We start from the raw sequence: 21596 nt of genomic DNA on the forward strand, positions 1-21596 counted from the left end.
GGCAAGCGCAGCGGGGCGTGAATGGGGTGTTCATCTCCTCTAAATCTTTCATGGGCCATTGACTCGTCCGAACCGGGCAGCCCTACCATCGTGTTGTTGTTTTTTTAAGGGCGGTTTTGATGAGTCTCCTAGTTCCCGGAAAGAAACTCATGACGGACAGGCGGGAGAAGATTCCCTTCGTCCCCATTGGGCTAAGAAGTTCGTCGGGTGGGAGGAAACTTCCAGTGGGAGGTGAGCGCAAAGACTATGGCAATGGATCTGACTGGGGTGAAACGGATGCGGAAGCCAAACGCCGCCCAGTTGCCTGGCTTGGCGATGGTGAGGGGAGTCATGTGGCTGCGTTGGTGCCTGGCCGCCAGGAGCGCTTCTCAGTTGGCGCCCCACAGGTGCAAGCGTTTTGCTTATCGGAAATGCCCTCTTTCCCCTCAATGCCTTACCACCCGCCTCCTTCTCTTTTTTCAATCTTGCAAGCCAACATCCTCTTCCAGTTTGGCCATTGGAAAATCGAGTGGTGCTTTTCCCTTCCCGTTTGGGAAAGGAGGATCCCAGTGGTCCCTTTCTATTAACTCCCGTTTTGTTCCTCGGCTGGTTTTGTTACCGGCGTTGAATCCCGCGAGATCAACTCGTAGGAAAGTAGACTAGGGCTGAACTTTAATATGAATCCCGCACACCAAAAACGTGGGTCTGTAGTTTGTCCTGCAGCACTGAATGCGCCGACGCTTTTCGCCATTTCAAATATTTAGCATTTTCTATTTTGATCCAGCCTCCCCGTTCACAGCCCTACACTGAGATGTTTTGTAAGGAAGGTGCACACACACGCACACACAACACATGGTGTGCCATGTTTATTCCTGCTCCAATTCTTACTGACTAGCACTAGCAAGTGGTATTAATGCTCTGCCTCACTTTATATCTGCTTCCTGGCTGGCCCCTTTTCCAAAGCTGTAGCTTCCCACTACATGAGAACTCAAGGGCTCTTTTGTAATTCATATGTCCCCACCTAATTTTAGCGTATTCATGCCTTCTTTCACCCTCGCTCAGGCTCTCTCTTCAAGCTTTTGTACCTTTTCTATATTTTTCCAATGGGTTTTGTTTCTTTCTGCCTTGAGCCTCTCTACATGCAACTCTCCTGGATTTCATTACTTCCCCACTTCTTTTTCAATGCAACGTTTCTCCCTCTTGAATAACTTAATCATTTGCTGCAGGATCAGCAAATGAGAAGTGCAAGTTGTGCAAATTTCTCAATTCCTCTTTAAGAACGTGGTCAGTAACAACTGAATGAGGTTGTACTACAAATACTGAATAAATTAGGTCTATACAGCCTGTCCAGACTGCAGTGGGTGTCTTCTTGGTCCCTTCCCCTTTTCTCCATTATTTAACATACTAGAATTAGCACAAGGCTGCCACTGCTGACCTGGCCCATCTCTTGGCAGCCTACTCAAATTTGAGTTTGTTGTTCTGCAGATTGTAATCCATCTGGTTTGTGAAGGTCAATGTTAAGAAAACAGCCAACTAAAAAACAGTTCTTGCAATTTCTTAATGGGCAGGCTGAATGCATAAAATGGAACCTAACTGGCATATTCATGATAAATTACTACAATATGCTAGCCTGAGACAAATTACTCTATGGGTTGTTGTTGTTTTTTTTTAGATGAGATACTTGTAGTTTTTCTTTTGCACTATTCCTCTCTTTCAACTGCTTGGTCAATAAGTTGCAGTATGATTGTCTATTAATTTCCGATAGGATGGCTATTTTGTTCTTGTAAGTCGGACTAAGCCTTATCTTCCCTTGAACTTCCCACCTGGCAAAGTCATAGATGCTAGAAGATATGTGCTATATCTAGAAGGGAATGCTGCCATTAATTGTGCTCTCTTTGCCTGATGTTTGTGTGGACAGTTCAGACTTCTGTGCCTTTGGAGAAACTAGAGGATTTTGTGCTATGTTTATGTGTGTGGTGTTACATAATGCCTTAAAACTAGTCAAGTGTGATCTCAGGCTGTGCACAGGAGTCAAATTCAGCCATTTTTCTAAATGGATTTACCTATTAAAGAGACAAATTCAAAAATGGAGAAACAAATTCAGAAATGATACATTGCTTTTAAAATTAGATGAAACATTTATTATTTAGCACTTAACAAGCTTTGAAATCTTAAAAATGATTTATAGAACTAGCTTACTGCAAGACCTTTGGAATATATATCAAAGTCTGAATTTTTTGCCAGTTTCTTAAAGTTAAAAACAATTACTTTTCTGCAATCTTCCAAGCCTGAGAATTTTGAATTCCCATGAAGAGATTTTTATAATCTGATTATTTATCTTTAAAAAAATCTAAAACAGATAGCCTTTGTGTAATTCACAGATGAACAAAGTTACAATATTTTGTGGGCTGCAATCTATTTTATTAAATAACAAAAATTGGGGTGAGGATATCGTTTGAAGTAGGTGAGTTTTAAACAATAAAATGGGAGGAAAATTAAATTCACAAAGTAAAGAAGATAGTGATGATTGCTGCAAGTATTACCATACTTAGTTAGGAAACCTAAGGGAGATCGAGAAAGAAAAGCTTTAGCTGCAATAAATTCTCACTTAGCAAACTCCAGGTATCCATTACACAAAATCTATATTGAATGGAGTGAATAAGTATTCTAAGTATTCTAGGTCAAAGGCACCCAGGAGAGATTGAGATAGAACACCACTGTGATATCCTTAGTTTGATCACCACAGGTACTCTACTGCATTGTTATCTTTGTGCACATTCAGGGAAGACAGAGGGTATTGCCTCTTGAAGGCTTTTGACATGTCCGTATGCTTTTGTTTCATATTAGGAAGGCTGGAAATAAATGAAAAAGTATTCCTTGAAAAGAAACTGTGATGAGCAGTGACCTGGAAAATCAATTCTATGTGGAAGCATTGAAATTGCTAGATACATTTAGTCTGGAGAACCTGGAGACTGAGCAATGGGGAGATTTTGTGTAATGCTTTTAAGACTACCTAGACAAATCCCTACAGTTTTCTTGGCAAGATGTTTCAAAGTACAACCACAATGGAGCCCAAAATTTCTGCTGTTAAATGAGACGTGGGTTAAGTGAGCTTTGCCCCCATTTTATGACATTTCTTGCCACAGTTGTTAAGTGAGTCACTGCAGTTGATAAGTTAGTAAACTGATTGTTAAGTGAATATAGCTTTCCCATCAACTTTGCTTGTCAGAAGGTTGCAAACGGTGATTGCGTGACCTTGGGACACAGCAAAGGTCATAAATATGAACCAGTTGCCAAGCATCTGAATTTTGATCATACGACCTTTTGTATGCAACAAAAGTTGCAGCTGAAAAATGGTCATAAGTCACTTTTTTCAGTGCTGTTGTAACTTTGAACGATCACTAAATGAACTGTTGTAAGTTGAGGACTACCTGTAATTTACCGTTGCCTTTTTCCTAGGGCTGACAGAATGACTGGTCCGTGGTCACCCAGCTGGCTTTCTGCCTAAGGCAAGACTGGAACTCACAGTCTATGGAGTTCCATGGATAAGGTTTTTTCTATAGACTGGACTGGAGGGAGCACGATTTTGTGTGCTACCTGCATCCTTTGGATGGGGCTTAGTTTGGGTGGCCTAGTTTCTGGCATGCCGTGGACCGAGGGTTGGGGACTGCAGCCCTATGTGGTTTCATTGGGAAGATGCGGAGAGGACCTCAAATCACATAATGTTATACAACATTAATGTTCCTGAGATCAAACCTTTATTGCACAAGTTTGAAATTATAAAAATGGATCCTATGATCATTTGCATTTGCAAATATCAGATTCATGAAATGTTATTTAGACAAGAAAGTTAAAGAAAAAATGAGTAAGCTGAGTGCTCTAAGAATCATGCCTCTATGGCCTCTCTTTTTTACAGGAATAATATTTTTGGACTTAAACCATGGGACCCCATTTCTCCAGACAGCAGTGTCTTCTTGCAGTCCCAGAGGACCTATCGAGCAGTACTGTGCACTGAACTGAAAAAGCCATTGGTTGTCAGGGATGTCCCATCTGCTTTGCTTCAGTCGCACGAGGTAAGCAAGTAACAACGCTAGGGTTGAAAGTTTTCCTACAGGATCAGTTAAGATGGTTTTGTTTGTAGGATTTAGATGACCATGAATGTCTGCTTAAAACAGATTGGGCAGAGTGTGGTCTTCGGCCTTTTCAATTCAGGCCAATTGGAAACATTCCATTCAGATCTCTGGTAAGACTTCTTTCTTTTTCTGATCAGACTTTTGAAAGGAATCCTCTTTGAATACAGTTCAAAACTGTGGGATATAATTGGACTACATCTATTTTCCATTTAAGACTAACTTGCTACAGGTGTTGAATGACTACAGCTATACCCTTTTCCTCCCTCCCTTCCTCCCCCCACCTGGATTTTTATCATCTTGTCCCATGGCCCATTTCCTAGGTATAAGTATCCATCTGGCCTGAGTAAATAATATGATTAATTTCCCATTTCTTAAAGGCCCTCTGGAAAGGAAGTCAAACAAAATGGTTGAAAGGAAATTGCACTATTACTTCAGTTTTATAAAGAATTTACTAATCTATGCAAATAGTTTCTAGCCTACTGATTTATAAGTAGCCTTTAGTTAACAACTACTCATTTAGCAACTGTTTAGAGTGACAACAGCACTGAACATAGAGACATCTGGCCAGTCCTTGAAGCGGTGGCCATTGCAGCATCCCTACAGCCACATGATCATAATTTGGATGCTTGGCAACCAGCTAGCAATTATGACAGTCACAATACCTTGCAGTTACGAGGTGGCCATTTGTGAGCTTCAATCTGACAAGCAAAGTCAATGAGGAAGTTGGCAGAAGGTCACAAATGTATTGCCACACCCAATGACTGTGCAGGATTTTCTTAACAATCACAACTGGAATTGCCAATGTAAGTTGGCACAGTCATATGACATCCTGCTTGACTATCATGCCACTTAGCAACAGAGTTGCCAGTCCCAATTGCCGTTATTAGCCGAGGACTACCTGATAGTGCATTGTTAGTTGGGAATGAAAGTGCCAGTTCTTTCTGAAGCATCTTAAGATGTTCTTGCTAGGTTGCATGTAGATAATTCAGGCACCTGGAAAAAGCATTTGTAGGGTCAGTTCGCTATATGGGAAAAGGTAACACATGAACCAACGCTTAAAACAGACCAAGAAAATCATGTCCTTTTATTCCCTGTTGTTAATGAAAACCAGCAACTCTGATGGAAGAGAACATTTGTAGTTCAGGATTGAATGGTTAGGTCCTTGATGCTCTCTGACAATTCAAAACAAACAAGCTAATAGCAAACAACAGCCACCAAGGAGCCACCAAGACCACTCCCACCAACATTGACATGGCAAGCAACTAGTATGTAAAATGAGAGTAAATCCTTCTGCTTTACCTAGTGATGTTACCTAGTTGGGTAATGAAACATCTGCAAGAAAAGAACCAAGCTCATAGAACACCAAGGATTTCATCCCAGTGACTCTTACATCTGTGTGAAAATACAAAAAATATTGTTTGCTTTAGCATCACTTGACAACAAGAAGCCATATCTTATATATGCTATATCTGCTTGCTACATATAGCAGAAAAGTGATCCTGTAACTGGAAAGCATAAAATATAGGTTATTTTCTTCCAAAAAAATGAATTTCTGGCAGCATTTACTGATTGCATCCAAAGGTGTGGAATATGATCCGTGAAGGCCAATGCTATCAGGTTACAGTTAATTTTTAAGATGCTGATTAACACAACTAGTCCTTGGGAAAATGATTACATTTATAAATTATATTTCCCATTTATTTTATTTGCTTGTTAAATTGATCAAAGGTTGGGCTTTTAAAGCAAAGATTAGAATGTCTTCTTCAATCATGTTTTGAGATATTAAGCTAGGAGTTTTCAACATGCAGTGATGCATATGGGAAAAGAGGCTGTGCTTATTATAAGAGAATGCAAATGAGGATTTTTCACAGAGAACTGACATTTTTCAGACTTGTGGATTTCTTGTTGATTAGGTCATGGAAGCTGTCTAATGTTTGCAATGCACTAATCAAAACTGGTGTGCTTTGGAAAGACAGAATGTCAACTACTCAGACAGCTTGTAAAGAGACCATAAAAAGGCTAACAACATGATTAATAGACAATAAAAAAATAATGTACTGTTGAAAAGAAGAAATAAAAAATTTGGTGGTAGTTGAATCCCTACTACATTTTATTGGATTAACATAAAACAGCAAATATAATTTCCTAGGACAGTCATTTCCCTCAAATTTAGAAGCTTGTTCAGCTCTTGGTATGTATTGTTTCACTTCTAGAAGCTTTTAGTCTGTCTATAGTATTATGCTTAATCCAGTGGTGGGATTCACATTTTTTTACTACCGGTTCTGTGGCCATGGCTTGGTGGGCGTGTCAGGGGAAGGATACTGTAAAATCTCCATTCCCTCCCCACTCCTGGGGGAAGGTTATTGAAAAATTCCATTCCCTCCCCACCCCACTAACCTGCTTTCCAGCTCCGTTCTCCTGTGTAGGGCAACAAAAGAAGACCTAGCCGATCAGCTGGGACTCGAGAGGCAGAGAATACATGGGTGCGGGGCCAGTCTGAGGTAGTATTTGCCAGTTCTCTGAACTACTCAAAATTTCCGCTACTCGTTCTCCAGAACTAGTCAGAACCTGCTGAATATCACCGCTGGCTTAATCCTAATGTGGTGCATTGTTTTGACCAAATCTTGCAAATGACTGGCAAAGCTTGCTGAACCATAGTGCCTTTTTTTAAGGAATCCAGAAACATATGCCTATTTTTATGAATAATATAATGTATGTTTGTAACCTGAGAAGAAACTGGAGTTATAATAGCTTCCTTACTAGTTTAATAAAAATTATTTCTTCTAGTCAGAATTGATAGGACAGATATTTATTCACCAGATTACTTTATGCAATCTCTAGTTTATTCCCTAGAAAGCCAATTTGGAGTAGTGGTTAGAAACCAAGAGAGAAGACTATCTCTTCTAGTCCATCTTAGGCACAAAGCCAGCTGGATGATTGTGGGCCAGTCACTCTCTCAGCTCCAGGAAGGAGGCAATGGCAACCTACTTCCAAAAAATCTTTCCAAGAAAACCACAGACACTTGCCTGGTCAGTTTCCTGGAGTGAACACTGACTCAAGACACATATACAAAAATTCCCCCTCTCCCTCATTTTCTGGCAATCAATATATCGACCTTGTGGAAAGGATGCAGGATCAGATGAGGAATCCACTTTTTTTGGTCTCTTCTTCCCTGGCACAAAACAGCAGCCAGGAATATTATGAGAATTCATTAGATTAATCTTATATGCATGTATGGAAAAGAATTCTTTCATTTGTTGCATTTCCCAAGTTAATCAGATTACTCATTGTGGCTGCCTTCTAAAGAGGAAGAAAACATGGTACTCAACTGTTTAACTTGTCTCCTTCTCCCTCATTCCTTACACCCACAAAGACTTTTCTGGTTGTGTGAGGAGTATGGATTGTCTTTTTTTGTAGGTCAGAATTCATGTCCGTTGCTGTGGAGTCAATTTTGCCGACATACTGGCCTGCCAGGGTCTTTACCAATATCAGTACCCTCTCCCATTTATCCCAGGTGAGTGAAAACATGTTCATGTTGTGACAAGGAGCCCTAACATCAGAACAAAATTTGAACCCTTTGCTAGATCAGCCTTCTCCAATGGATGTATTGGAATAAATTTATCCAGTGATAGAAATGGCAGTTTAACTTCCTGATAGTGTCATACTGGAAAAAGCTGATATTAATTCCCTTTCTATGTTTAGATTTCTTAATGAGAAAACTGCTTTATAAGAAGACTATGCAAATTTCAGACATACATTTTTATTTAAGATGTAACCACTGGGAAGCAATAGACTTAAAAAATGAGCCTGAGTGGCACAGTGGTTAGAGAGCAGTACTGCAGGCTACTTCTGCTAACTGTCAACTGCCCGCAATTTGGCAGTTCAAATCTCACCACACTCAAAGTTGATTCAGCCTTCCATCCTTCTGAAGTGGGTAAAATGAGGACCCAAAATTGTTGGGGGAAATATACTGACTCTGTAAACCACTTAGAGAAGACTTTAATGCACTATGAAGCAGCATATATAAGTGCTATTGCTATTGTTAAATTAAACTCAAAAGTGGAAACATTCAACTCTACCCACAATGGTATAATGATTGGGGAAGACATGGAGTTTGCAGAGATGGCTAACTTAACTTCCTTGACAATAGAAAAGACAATATCTACATTTATGGTTGATTTTAAACTTGTTGCATGAAATGGAAAAAAATACACTTATAGCTTGTTTTGGAGATTGGGGAGAAAATGGATCATAGAAAAAAAATGAGCTTTTAATATAATCGTATAATAAGAGATAATTTTGTAATCATATTCGCTGTAGAGGAAATCAGAAACTTTTCTATTTTTTTATTTCTTCTTCCACTTAAGATTTTTTTCTTTTCTCTATCTTTGTTCTTTCTAGTTTGCATTAGTTGGTGTTTGTTTTTCACTCTCTTAAAAACTTATAAAATTTATTTTTAAAAAGATAAATATAAAAAACAGGATTTTTTTAAAAAATAAGTATTAATATTTTGTTCCATTCTTTAAAATTTTCTTTATTGTGCTCATGGTGACATCTTCTGGCCAATGCTCAGCAATGATTATAGATCAGTTATTTTAGTATGAGACACAATTGTGTGTGTGTGTGTGTGTGTGTGTGTGTATACAATGTATATATGTACGTATGTATGTATGCAGGTCTTGGCGTGTTCAGGTCTTTTCCAGTGTAAGATTGAGAGTATTTTGGCGATGTTTCGACGAGGTCCCACTTGCCATCTTCAGGCTGGTGCTTTCGGCTTTGTGCTCGTGCGAGCAAAGCGTGATCGAAGCTGCCATCTCTATAAATACTGGTGGGGAGGTTGGCTGTGTTGTTATTTCTTGATTGGTTGATGGAGTTGGTGTTTGCAGATTGGCTTTTTTGTAAGAACATGTGTGGCTGAGGTATTGGCTGTGTGTCTATCAGCCTCCTGTGTTGTAACGACCTGGGTAATGGGCTGTGTGATGACCTTCTGAGTTCTATTGTTGTGACATCCTGGGTCTTGTGCTGTAATCTCCTGGGTCGTTGGCTGTGTTGTAACATCCTGAGGTTTTGTGGTGTAACCTCCTGAGCGGGTGGCTGTGATGTGGTATTCCGGGTTTTGGTTTGGCTCCGAGTTTGAGGCCTGGCTATGTGTTCATGGCCTGTGTCAGTTTGCTTGGTTTGGGAGTCGGGGTGTGTGACAGCTGGTGATGCAGCCATGGTCTGGTTTCTAGATGGTGGGTGCCTTTCATCTATGGGATGGGTTTGCGTTTGAGTCTGGTGAGGGAGATTGGTGGTGGCGTCATGTTCTGTTTTGGGTCCGGTGTTGGTTTTCATGGCTGGGACTCGTTTGTTGATAAGGGCTAGTTTCCAGATGTCTGGTAGGCGGGAGGCATTGTCCCGTTTATTCATGTTATGGGGGTGTTTCTCTATTTCGATGGCTTCCCTGATTATTCTCTTCTTGATGTGTTCAGTATTGGAGATTAATTTGGTTCCCTCAAAATTAATTTCATATCCTATGGCTTTAAGGTGCTGGAAAAGGGAGGAAGTATTTTCTTCTTTTCTGACTGAGTTCTTGTGTTCTGTGATGCGTGCATTCATTCTCTTGTTGGTTTGTCCAATGTATGTGGCTGGGCAATTGTTGCATGGTATTTCATAAACTCTTTGGTTTTCTAGCTGGATCTTGTCTTTGGGGTTTCTTAAAATGTTGGCTATTTTTTGGTCAGTGCTGAAGGCTGTCCTGATATTGTGTTTGTGGAGAATTTTGCTGATTTTATCTGTGGTGCCTTTGATGTAGGGGAGGAGGGCGATACCGTTGTCCTGTTCTGTGTCTTGGTTTCTGGGGGGTGTCTCCCTTAGGATTAGGTTGGTAATTGTGTTTCTTTGGAATCCGTTGAAAATTATACGTTAGTGAGGGTGTGTAATTCTGTTCTCAGGTGGTCTTTGTCTGCTAAAGCGTTTGGTTCTGGAGATGAGGGTCTTGGCTACGGAGTTGATCTGTGCAGGGTGGTGATGGGATTGTGCGTTTAAGTAGTGGTTGGTGTGTGTTTTCTTCGGTGGATGGTGTGTCCTAGGGAGCCATTGTTTTTTTTGTAAATTAACACTTTGAAACCAATGTTCTAGACAAATCTGAACACAAACCCAAACTCTGGCTTAGATAAGTAGATGACATTTTCGTAATTTGGCCACAGGGGAAAGAAAAACTGGACAACTTCCTCACACACCTCAACATCCTACACCCCAAAATACAATTCACCATGGAAACAGAAGCCAACAACCAACTTCCCTTCCTGGACGTCCTAATTTACAAAAAACCCAATGGCTCCCTCACCAACAGCTGCATCACCAGCTGCCACACACCCCAACCCCCAACCCAAGCAAACTGACACACGCCATGAACACATAGCCAGGCCTCAAACTCGGAGCCAAACCAAAACCTGGAACACGACATCATAGCTACCCACTCAGGATATCACATCCACAGCCATCCACTCAGGAGGTTACACCACAAAACCTCAGGGTGTTACAAAACAGCCAACGACCCAGGAGATTACAGCACAAGACCCAGGATGTCACAACAATAGAACTCAGAAGGTCATCACACAGCCCATTACCCAGGTCGTTACAACACAGGAGGCTGATAGACATACAGCCAATACCTCAGCCACACATGTTCTTACGAAAAAGCCAACCAATCTGCAAACACCAACTCCACCAACCAATCAAGAAATAACAACACAGCCAACCTCCCACCAGTATTTATAGAGAGATGGCAGCTCCGATCACGCTTTGCTCGCACAAGCACAAAGCCGAAAGCACCAGCCTGAAGATGGCATAAAAATGGCATAAAAGTGTGCAAATTTTCAAATTCTCCAGAACTCTTGAGACGAGATAAAGTAAAAAGTAGGAAATGGGTGGAAATATGAAAAATATCTCCAAATTAGGTCAGATAGACCTCTAAAGTCTGCATTTGGAGTCTCAAAATGGAATTCCAAACTGAATGCATTAGTCACCAGAAGATGATGGGGTAAATGTCTCAGCAGGTAACAGCACTTGCCCAGCCTTGTTTTAGCTCAAAAATTCAACAGAGTAGGACCTGACTGGTATTTGAATGGGAAAGCACCAGGGACTTCCAGGATCCCAGGTTAGATAAGTAAAATGAAAAACTTCTCAGTAAGAAGCAGTGATATATTTTTTTTACTTTCACAAAGATAATTATATATGAACATGTCAATAAGCTACTCAGAATCATTGGAGCTGCAAGATAAGTAGGAAATAAATTTGATAGATAAATAAGTCACCAAGATTTTGACCTAAGAAAGTTGATACTCAGAGTATATTTAGTAATAAAAGGCAAAGAAAATTACTGAGCTTGCTACCCCTGCATCTCCTGAAAACAGTGAAGGTCATATATAATTCAGATCTGTTCCTTTGGCTTAAATCTTTTGCTAGACACAAAAGAAGTTTATTTGCCTTGTTATTTATGTTTTTACTTTGCATGTAAAATGGTTGCTATTAGTGGGGAAGTAACTGATGATAGATGTGACAACTAGTGTGGAACTGACTGATGATTCATGCAATAACTCTGTATTATAGAGATGATGTTCTGTTTTAGGAATGGAATACTCAGGAGATGTGGTGGAGACTGGGAAAGCTGTCACCAACATCAAAGAAGTAAGAAAGACGATTTGGAGTAAGCTTTAAAAGATAATTTTGTTATGTAAATTTGGTACACTCCTGGCCTAGGAAAAAAGAATATGGAAATTCTTTCGGTAGTGCTCACTAGACTATTGCAGTTCTAATCTGTGAACCAGGACAGCAAGGGAATGAGAAGAGAATATATATAATTGCATATGTCTTAAGAAAATATGCACAAACTTATCCAATATTTTCATTCTGAAAGTAATTAGGAAGAATATTGTTCATGTATCCCAAATGGATTTGAATTAACTAATTTATTCATAATAATACAGATTTTCAGTGCTCTTTATTGTGTTAATTTTTCAGCAACAATAATTTCCTAAATGCCATTGATCCAAAGAAAGATGAAAGATAATCTTCCCGTGTTTTTTTACAGCAAACCTAGCAACAAATTTTAGAAACTGAAGTATTCTCATATTGCATCAATGTAAATGTCTTAAGAAAAATGAACAAGAAGCCAATATTATTTATTGTATTTTTAGACAACTTTTCTGACTTCCTAATAGGCTTTGAGCAAAAATAGTTTTCTGAATTTGTTGCCAATTATATAATAGTAGCAATATATACCATTTTGCTTGAACTAATTTCATGAACTAATTCGAGAAAGATAATATAATGCAGTTTTAGTCAAATACAGTGTCACTTGTGGATTATCCTCATGTTCGGTTCTTTGATGATGAGCTGAAATAAATTTTAAAAGGATTCTTTACCACAGAGAGTTGCAGTGAAGCTCATCAAATTCTAATCTCACACTTTCAATGTTATGAAATATTCAAGAGACTCTGTCATTAGAGTTTTATGTAATGTTGATGAGATTCCCTTAATTTAAATTTAGTAAAATTCCTTATTCTTCATATATTTCACACTGTAGCTAAAATAAAAGCTTACAAATCTTGGTTAAATTTATTCATTTGGAGCCAAGTGGGAAATTGTGACTAATCTTTCTACAAAATGTTTTCAACAATAACAAGATTTTTAACTATCAACCTTGGCCAGAGCTTTTGGAGCATAGTGGTTTTCCTGTCTGAAAGATCCTGAGATCTGTGTCTAACAGATCTTTAAACTGATGGTATAGCATTCAGAATTGTTTCACTATGCCAGTTATAACTTGATTCATTCTAATGTACAATTTGAAAACATTCATTCATTTGTTCAATCTAAGATTAATTTAGTGAAATGCTGATTAAAATGTTGATGTTTTAAATATCTTCTACTTGTTTACATATGTTTTTAGTCCTTGGCAAAAGGGGAGAAATGTTGACTTTTCTTATCCTTATGGTTCTGTTATGATGCTTTTGGACAGGGGGACTGTGTCATTGGTGTGACCAATGGAAAAGCTCTGGCAGAAGAATACATCGCAGATTCAAAGGTATGAAAACAATAAATAAATGCCCCAATATTTTTTAAAATTCTTTGTAAAAGCCAAAAATATAAATATGTAAGAGGATAAAGAGGATCACATGAATATTCATCACTCATAATTTATTCAGTACATTTTGTTTATATATTCAAAAAAATTAAATTTAGTTCATTTTACCTAATTTTAAAAGAAGAAAGAACAATGGGAATAGTTAATATATGGAGTAACAAAAGAAACCAATTTCTTTTGTCTTCTTGTCAAGTGTTCAAGTGATAGGAAGCTTATCCAACAGGAAAAGAGATAGGTTTTTGCTATTATAGAAAAATTAGAAGAAAATGAGTATTCTTCCTTCTTGTAAAATCAATTTATTTACAACTGTAAGATCACACAAAAGTAATTTCCTCTGTCCTGTTGGTTAAAATGGCAGCATATTTATGTCAGTTGATTGTGGATCTTTGGAAAAATTACTTCATAAACTGTGCTAGATTAATTGGGATTGTCACCCAATTGGTGACAATTGGTGTTCTGAAGTTCTGAAGGATTGGTGTTCTGAAGTTCTTTATTGCTGAAGATAAGTTCAGAGAATAAGTTTAGAGGGCTCATAATGCCTGTGTTCAGGATTTCATTTTCTTTTCTTTTTTAAAAGTTGCTTTGGAAAATCCCCCAAGGAGTACCTTATGAACAAGCTGCAGCACTGCCTGTTTCATATGGGACAGCCATCTTGGCCTTGAAACATAGAGCACAAACACAGCCAGGGTGAGTGGAAGCCCAACAATAGTACCACAAAGTCCTGTTTGGTCAACAAAGTTATGGGTTGTGTTGCAATTCTGTAATAATTGGTGACTATCTTAAGGCTTTCTCTGCATGAAAAATACCAAGATCTGTGTCTAACAGATCGTTAGACTGATTTCATGTCATTCAGAATTGTTCCATTATTTCACTTTATAGCCTGGTTTGTTCTAATGTACAATTTTGTAAATATTGTAGATGAGTTTTTTTATTTTTAATATGTTGATAGATTTTAAGTGCATCGGATTTGAAGTAAGGCATGTTTTTTTTAAATTAAATGGATTGCTAAGAATTAGGAATCTGAAGGAGTAGTTGTCCAAAAAGTTGGCTGCTTCCTTAGTTATATCACCTCTGTGGAAGTTAGAAGACATATGTTGTGCCCTTAGAATCCCACATTCTCTGTCTCAGCCAGTAAGATAGTCATGGACCAAGAAATACAGATTTAGGACAGGCAGTAAGTACTACTAGGTCAGACTTGCCCAACCTTATGTCCTCAAGATAAATGAGAGATATTTCTTACTTGCTCTCAAGTTTTCACTGTTTTTTCCCCTAAAGGAGCCCACAGAAAATTGAAACCAAATCCCTAGAGCAGTGGTGTCCAACCTTGGCAACTTTAAGATTTGTGGCTGGTTTTGCTGGCTGAGGAATTCTGGGAGTTGAAGTCCACAAATCTTAAAGTTGCCAAGGTTGGACACCCCTGCCCTAGAGCTTCTCTGCCTCACCATGAAGGCCCACAAATGGTTTCTAGAGGATATGCCCTCATACCAGTAGCTATGTTTTCTCCTAAGTCTAGACTCAAGGCAGCCCAGCTTTAGCTGCTCTGTTCTGGAAGTTTATTTTCTCTCTTATCCTGTCTCAAGATCTATTTGGATAATCCATGGTGCATGGGGATGGGGTCTTGGAGTTTTGTGATCTGGGGTGGACATATGTTCATCCACAATTGATCTGGCTTCTTTGCATCTGCTCCCTGGGCATTTTATGACATAATACAAAATGTCAAAACATTTCCTGTGGTCCTAACTTTTGGTTCACTGTGAGCTACTTTCAAGACAGATACAGTTGCTTCTCTGAATATCTCCATGAATTTTGAAGAACTTTTCAAATATATTAGAAACTCTGCCATTGTTGAAGGCATTGAGGAATCTAGTAAGGAAATAGCTCTGAAACAATGATCCAAAGGGGGTCAGGGGTTGTCTACCAAAGAATGAAAATGTTACAACAGGAAAGAGAAAAACAAACAGTGCACCAAGTAACCAGGAGCAATGTGCTTATCAGTTAGAGAAGGCATTTCACACAATGAAGGACATTGGATAGGGCTGGAATTCTAATTAAGGAAACTACCAACTATGTCCCTTAAAATGTGTGCCTGTTAAAGCTATATGAAGAACAGAACAGCATAGATCTATTCCAGGTGTGTGCTAAGGATGTGCTATGGCAGGTCCAGATTTAGGGCAGCATGACTTCTTGTCAGCTATGGAAGGACTAGAAAGGAGCATAGCAAAGCAGTTCTGGATGTGTGATCTCAGCCTGATTTGATGGGTCTAGTTTTCTTCATAGTGAGCCTAATAATGTAGGCGGACACTGGGGTTGAGTGAAGTAAGGAAGTGTGCCGGATAGACTTTTAATGTTTTAGATCAGGGGTGTCAAACTCACATTGCCATGGCGGTGTCACGTGACATATCAGGACTTTCCCCCCTTCACTAAACCAGTTGTGGGCATGGCCAGCGCGTGACGTATCCAGCCCTTGGGCCGGGAGTTTGACAGCCCTGTTTTAGATCAGGGATCTCCAAACTTGGCAACTTTAAGTCTTGTGGACTTCAACTCCCAGAGTTCCTCAGCCAGCCATACTGGCTGGGAATTATCTGGGAGTTGCAGTCAGGTCTTAAAGTTGCCAAGTTTGGAGATCTGTTTTAGATCATCAGCATGTAATACATCTCTCCAGTCTCAAACTACGCTTCTGTATTTCTTCCAGAGAAACTGTTTTGGTGACTGCAGCTGCTGGTGCTACAGGACTTGCAGTTGTAGATGTTGCAGCTAGTGTCCTTAAAGCAAAGGTATGCCTTTTTCACCAGCATTAGTATATATCTAAGCAATCTTCCAAATCAGACAAGGATGCTAAAACATCTTGAAAACTCCTTTGCCACTTCTGGTTTCAAATAATCATTTCTGCTGTAAAATCAGGTAACAACGAGGTTGTTAACACACAAGATTCTACTCAAAAAATTACCTTTCTTTATCATACTGCAGTGTTCAGAGTTGTCATTCCTACAAGAGTTCCTTACCAGTTCACCAGCAAGAGAGAGCCTTGCCAGATGAAAAGAAAATAAGTTTTCAATTATTTCTCTCATAAGCAGCTCACCGCTCTGTTCTAAAGGCTGCTCTAAAACGGCAGAGTGAAAGAAGAATAATGGGCAGTTCTCCTCCCAATAAGCCTTCTTTGGAGAAAATAGCATTAATTTCAATTATGAAGAAAAACAGGGAAGAAACCAGAAAATGCAACCAGACCCTTCATCTTAGATTCCATCCAAATTAATGTTAGAGCAGTTCCCTCTAACCTACTGCGTGCTAAGTGTGTTGGGACATCAACACAGTTCTGTGACCCCTGGTGCCTAGAAATTATGTTGGATATGTTGGACGATTCAAAGCTAGGGAAAGCTCTGTTGGCTTTAACCGCAAATGGAAAGGGCTAATCTGTTATAATGCAACCATGTCAGTTGGAAGAATGTACAGTTGTCTTTTGGGATTGCAGGTGATAGCAGCAGCAGGAAGTGACAGTAAATGCCACCTGGCTACCCAGAAAGGAGCTGTTGAGAGTGTGAATTACAACAAGGCTAGTCTGAAAGAAGAGGTGAAGAAGCTGACAGCAAACAAGGGAGTTAATGTGGTTATTGACCTCTTTGGTGGAGACATCTTCAAGCAGGCATTGCATAGGTGGGTTAAAGCCGTGATCTATTTCTTCTGGACAGTGAAATTGGACAACCTTTTGGTTTCACAAATGAAGGCGAATATTATGGCATTGCAGGATCCAATCCTGAGGATGGGCTTCAGCATGAGATCGAAAACTTGGAAGACAAAACTTTTGGTCTTGGTGACCAACTCAGATTGGATCTTTTGGGTTTGTTAGGGCAAGGGCTACAGAGAGTAGGGTAAAGGTGTACAGGGTTTTGTGCTTTTTCCTAAATTTGGTGTGAATTTTATAGCAATTTTAGAACTGCAGGAATGGCTGTTTGATATAGATATAGGTTATTATTTGATACAAAGCTATTCTGACTTATTTGGATTAGCTGTTCACCACTTGAAAGTAGGTCAAATTAAGGCCATTTCTTGCTAGCCAGGCAAGGTGAATAATCATTACCTGCTTGGAAATAAACTTGAATTCCCAAAATCTGAACCTTTAGTGCATGGTTTGCAGTGCATCTGAGAACTGATAGAAAAATATCTCTTTAAAGTACCTCAGAATAAATTAGAGGGGAAGAATTCATTATAACTTCTCTTTAACAGTAGAAAATGTTTAAATGTTTAATCACTTTTGCAAATGTTTAATCACATTTATCTTCTGTAAATGTATCTGATTTTCATGAGGTGAGAGACATTTTTCTTGATAATGCAGGATATTACCTGAAAATGTTTGATAAATTTTGAATATCTCGAATATCTTGGTCACAATGTTCTATTCTTAGAAACCCTTCGCTCGTTGTATCCCAAATATTAGTCACAGTGGATGGACAATCTGTGAGCTTTTGCTGAATTCCAACATGTAGCAGTCCTTGTTAGTGTATAGCTGGGGATTCTGGGAGTTATAGTTTAGCAACATCTAGAAGGCTACTAGCTCTCCATTCCTGTTTTACAGTTAGTCCTCAATTTACAACCATTCATTTAACAGCACTACAAAGTTACAATGGTGCTGATATATGACCCATCTTCAAAGTTACGACCATCACACCACCCCCATGGTAATTAGATTGCAATTAAGATACTTGGCAACCAACTCACATTTATAACAATTGCAGTGACTTGCAATCATGTGATGATAATTTTAACCTTCCCAGCTGCCTTCTAATAAGCAAAGTTAATGGGAGAGGCATGATCCACTTAACAACCTTTTGATTCACTGAATGACCACAAGAGACCATGATAATAAAAGATCACAAAATCAAGTCCACTCATGTGATGACTTGCTTAACAACTGCATCACTTAGCAACTGAAATTCTGATTCCCAATTGTGGTCATAAATTGAGGACTACCTGTAAACTGCTTTAAACCCTTTGTTTCTGAACCCATCTAGCACAGCCCTTTGTATAACTGCACAGGAACTGTACACCTGCTCTTTCTCTTTAGAAACAACCCTTTCGCTTTAATTGATGACTTGATATCCATCCATTCAGGAATAAATTTTGACCCCTTTGAAGTGTTATGGAGCTGCTATATTAACTATTGATCCAAGTTCTAATCTCTGAGTCTCTTCTTTATTATTGCAGTCTGGCTTTTGAAGGCAGAATTGTGGTCGTTGGTTTTGCTGGAGGAACAATACCTCCCATTCCAGCCAACATACTGCTTCTAAAAAACATCTCTGCTCTGGGATTATTCTGGGGCCGGTACCGGGATGAAGAGTTCCCAGTCTTCTCCTCAACCATTTCTTCAGCTCTTTCATATTATCAAGAAGGTCAAATCCAGCCTCACATAGGAGGAGTGTTCAAACTAGAGGAGGTAAAGAGAAGAAGCTTGATTTTAACAGTTTTGAAGCTTTTGCAGAATTTCTTGGATTGTCCAATGGACAGTCTTTATAACAATGGAAAAAAAAGGCTCTAATGAAATTGGGTGTCCTGCTGTTATTTTCCAGGATAATATTGTCAATCCTTTATCTTTGGAGAAAAGCATAGCTCAGATTTATCACAACTGCTTTCTGTATAGGACTGGAGTATAAATTGGCTTTCTGAATAAAAAGTCATCCATAAATTTAAATGTTGCAAGTTACTGAAATCTAGTAATTTTGTCAGTATAGTGAGTAGTATAGGCAACCATTACCACAATGTCTGTTGAAGATAAAGCTCTGTTATGGAGTAAATAAGTTTTTCCCACAGGAAATGTAGAGCAGATGGTATTAGCCACTGGCAAAGACATGAAATGCAAGTATTTCCAATCTTGCGTTTCCATTTTAGATTCAGGCAGGGAAGGCGTGACTACAAATCCTTGCTCATCTGTGAAATTTGGGAGGTTAGCCTCTTATCTCTCAATTCTCAACTCTTCTTCATATGAATATTAAGATGACGTTGGTGTCTAGGATGTATGTTATGCCAAATTCTTGGGGAAGAACAGGTAAAACTTGAAATAATAATGAAATGGGGTTTCCCTTTAAGAGGAGTGGTTCCACAGCTTTGCCATGCTAGTATGTAGTTGAAAATAATGATGGAATCTTTCAGTTCATCCAATCTATTTATCACTAATTGTTTCTAATTAAGAGTCCAATTGCTTTTCATATCTCATTTAATACATGCAAATTTAACTCCCACAATTAACTTGGGAAAAGCTTTAATGTTGGTCATTGTCTTTAATTATGGAAACCATTTTCTTTAAATAGTATCTTTAATTGGATTTTATCTAGATTCTTACATTCAGTTTCAGGAGGAACCGGGGAATTCTTTCTGACCTTGCATAATTGTGGCTTTCTGTAAAATTTTCCAATCCACCAAACCAAGTTTCTGCTTTTATCTAGTTTTATGCCACTGGGGATAAAAGCAAAACAATCTATGCTTGCAACTTTCAAGGAATATACTTGGTGCCATAAAATGTACTTATAGGACTTGTTTGTATGTTTATTGCATAGTGAATATATGAGATTTATACCTACAACTTTGTAACACATTCAGTGTTCAGATCCTTTCTTTGAATTGCTCTTCAGGTAAATGAAGCATTTGCACATATAATTCAACGTAAATCTACAGGAAAAGTTGTCATCTCAATGAATTAAACCTCTTCGGAAAATGTATCTTCAGTGATACTTCCTGCTGAAGTGAGAAGATGTCACTGAGTTCAAATCAATCAGCCTGCGACAGGCCTTTTTGGATTACAAGAGAAACTTTCTAGTCAAACACATTGATTTTTTTTAACATTTCTGTAATGGATCTAGGATGTTTAGGCACCAGCTACTGGCTGGCAGCTATTTGTCCTGTGCAGCAAAAAGCCCATGTTTAACCCTGCCTCAGGGAATGGGCAGGGATAAAGGACTTGGGGTGGAGGGCCAGAGGCCATTGGTGGTGGACAGTTGCTGGAAGTGGATCAGTGGAGGAGGAGAACTATAGTTTGGTGGTGATGGTTGGCTGGTGTTCTGACTCAAGCCTTGTTCAAATTAAACAAACTGTAAAAAAATTAACCTTTTTTAATGTAGCACTGGGAATTCTGCACATTCTCAGCCAAGAGTCAGTTAAAGCTAATTGTCCAATATCAAAAGCAAGCCCTTTCAAGGTTGCAAAAGGCTGCCAAGAACAGAAGACTAATTACTGATGAAATATCCACTGACAGAAGTTTCAAAAACAAACCGGAGTAAGCAGGGCTTTGACGAGAACTCAGAGTCTAAAGAACTTCTTTGCTTCCTGCAAAGAACACATCCCCGAGGGCTGGCTTTTATCCCCTATGGGAGAGGCCATCACATTCCAGCCTTACTCCCGAGTCTCCCTTGCTGCTTCAGCTGCTCTTTCCTTTGACCCCATGCGTGCATTGGGCACAGGCTCCCCGAGGTCCTCTGTGCCACTGCTGCCAGACTCCACAAGCTCCGAAGGCAGTACCCCACTCTCCGATATTCCTGGCCCCATCCCTGCATCACCACCTCATCCGAGACCTCGCTATCAGGGAGTTCTGCCATCCGCACCTGCTGCTGGTAGACCACAACAGCTGGGAGTGAAGAGGGTGTGGCCAAGGGTCAGCACCTAAACATCCCATTCCGTCTGTAGCTTCCATCAGAATCCAAGGTTGGTAATTGGTCTTATTCCACCTTTTCTGCTATTGAAGATTCTAAATATTGTACAGACACCTCAGTATACTTTGGCTTGGGGCAATGTTCTCTCCTGAAGCTTCCAAGCCAAGACACAGGAGCTAACTCTACTCTTTGGGCTTTGAAGATTAGGCTGTAAGGAACTCTGCCTAGCAACAATTGTGCGCATGATACTAAAATAAAATGTAGGAATACTAGAGTGATACTGGTTTATTATTCTGCACATTATCGGTGGGGTTTCTTTTGAACTTGAAGAGAGCAGACTGGAGGGGAATAGGAATAGGAATATTGAGAAAACTATTGTAACTATTGTATCTTGAGGAAAGTAAAAATGATGATAACCTATATGTATTTGTATTACTTTCTTTTTTTATGAATAAAAATATATACTTTTCCTTGAAGAGTTGTTTCTGTTCATCATTGCATCTGGTGTAAGCACATTCCTAAAGATTTAATGTATGATGAAACTCCTACAGATGTGTGGCAATCTTGTGAGTTGTCTAAGTGAACTTAAGGGTGGGGTGGGGTGATAACTTTGCCATCAAGTCGTGTACATGAACAGGAAGAAGGGATGTTGATTTATACATTTCTTTCTTTCATTCTTTCCCCATGTCTAATATATTTTATAATACTTTGGTTTTGTATGAT

At 39.2% G+C, this 21596-nt stretch overlaps 1 protein-coding gene across 1 annotated transcript; it reads left to right on the forward strand.

Annotated features, from left to right (window-relative positions):
* The first annotated feature begins 229 nt into the window (after positions 1-229).
* Positions 230-21349, forward strand: LOC113438104 (protein Cryzl2-like). The gene is made up of 10 exons (XM_026703329.2): positions 230-386; positions 3896-4052; positions 7530-7626; positions 11725-11783; positions 13114-13179; positions 13817-13926; positions 15932-16013; positions 16709-16890; positions 18439-18667; positions 19860-21349. The coding sequence occupies exons 1-10, from the start codon at positions 247-249 to the stop codon at positions 19926-19928; spliced, it is 1191 nt and encodes a 396-aa protein (XP_026559114.2). The 5' UTR covers positions 230-246; the 3' UTR covers positions 19929-21349.
* Positions 21350-21596: the final 247 nt, after the last annotated feature.

The sequence above is a fragment of the Pseudonaja textilis genome, chromosome 3 (genome assembly GCF_049901715.1).
Source record: "Pseudonaja textilis isolate UNSWEBS1 chromosome 3, rPseTex1.2, whole genome shotgun sequence".
Taxonomy (NCBI): domain Eukaryota; kingdom Metazoa; phylum Chordata; class Lepidosauria; order Squamata; family Elapidae; genus Pseudonaja; species Pseudonaja textilis.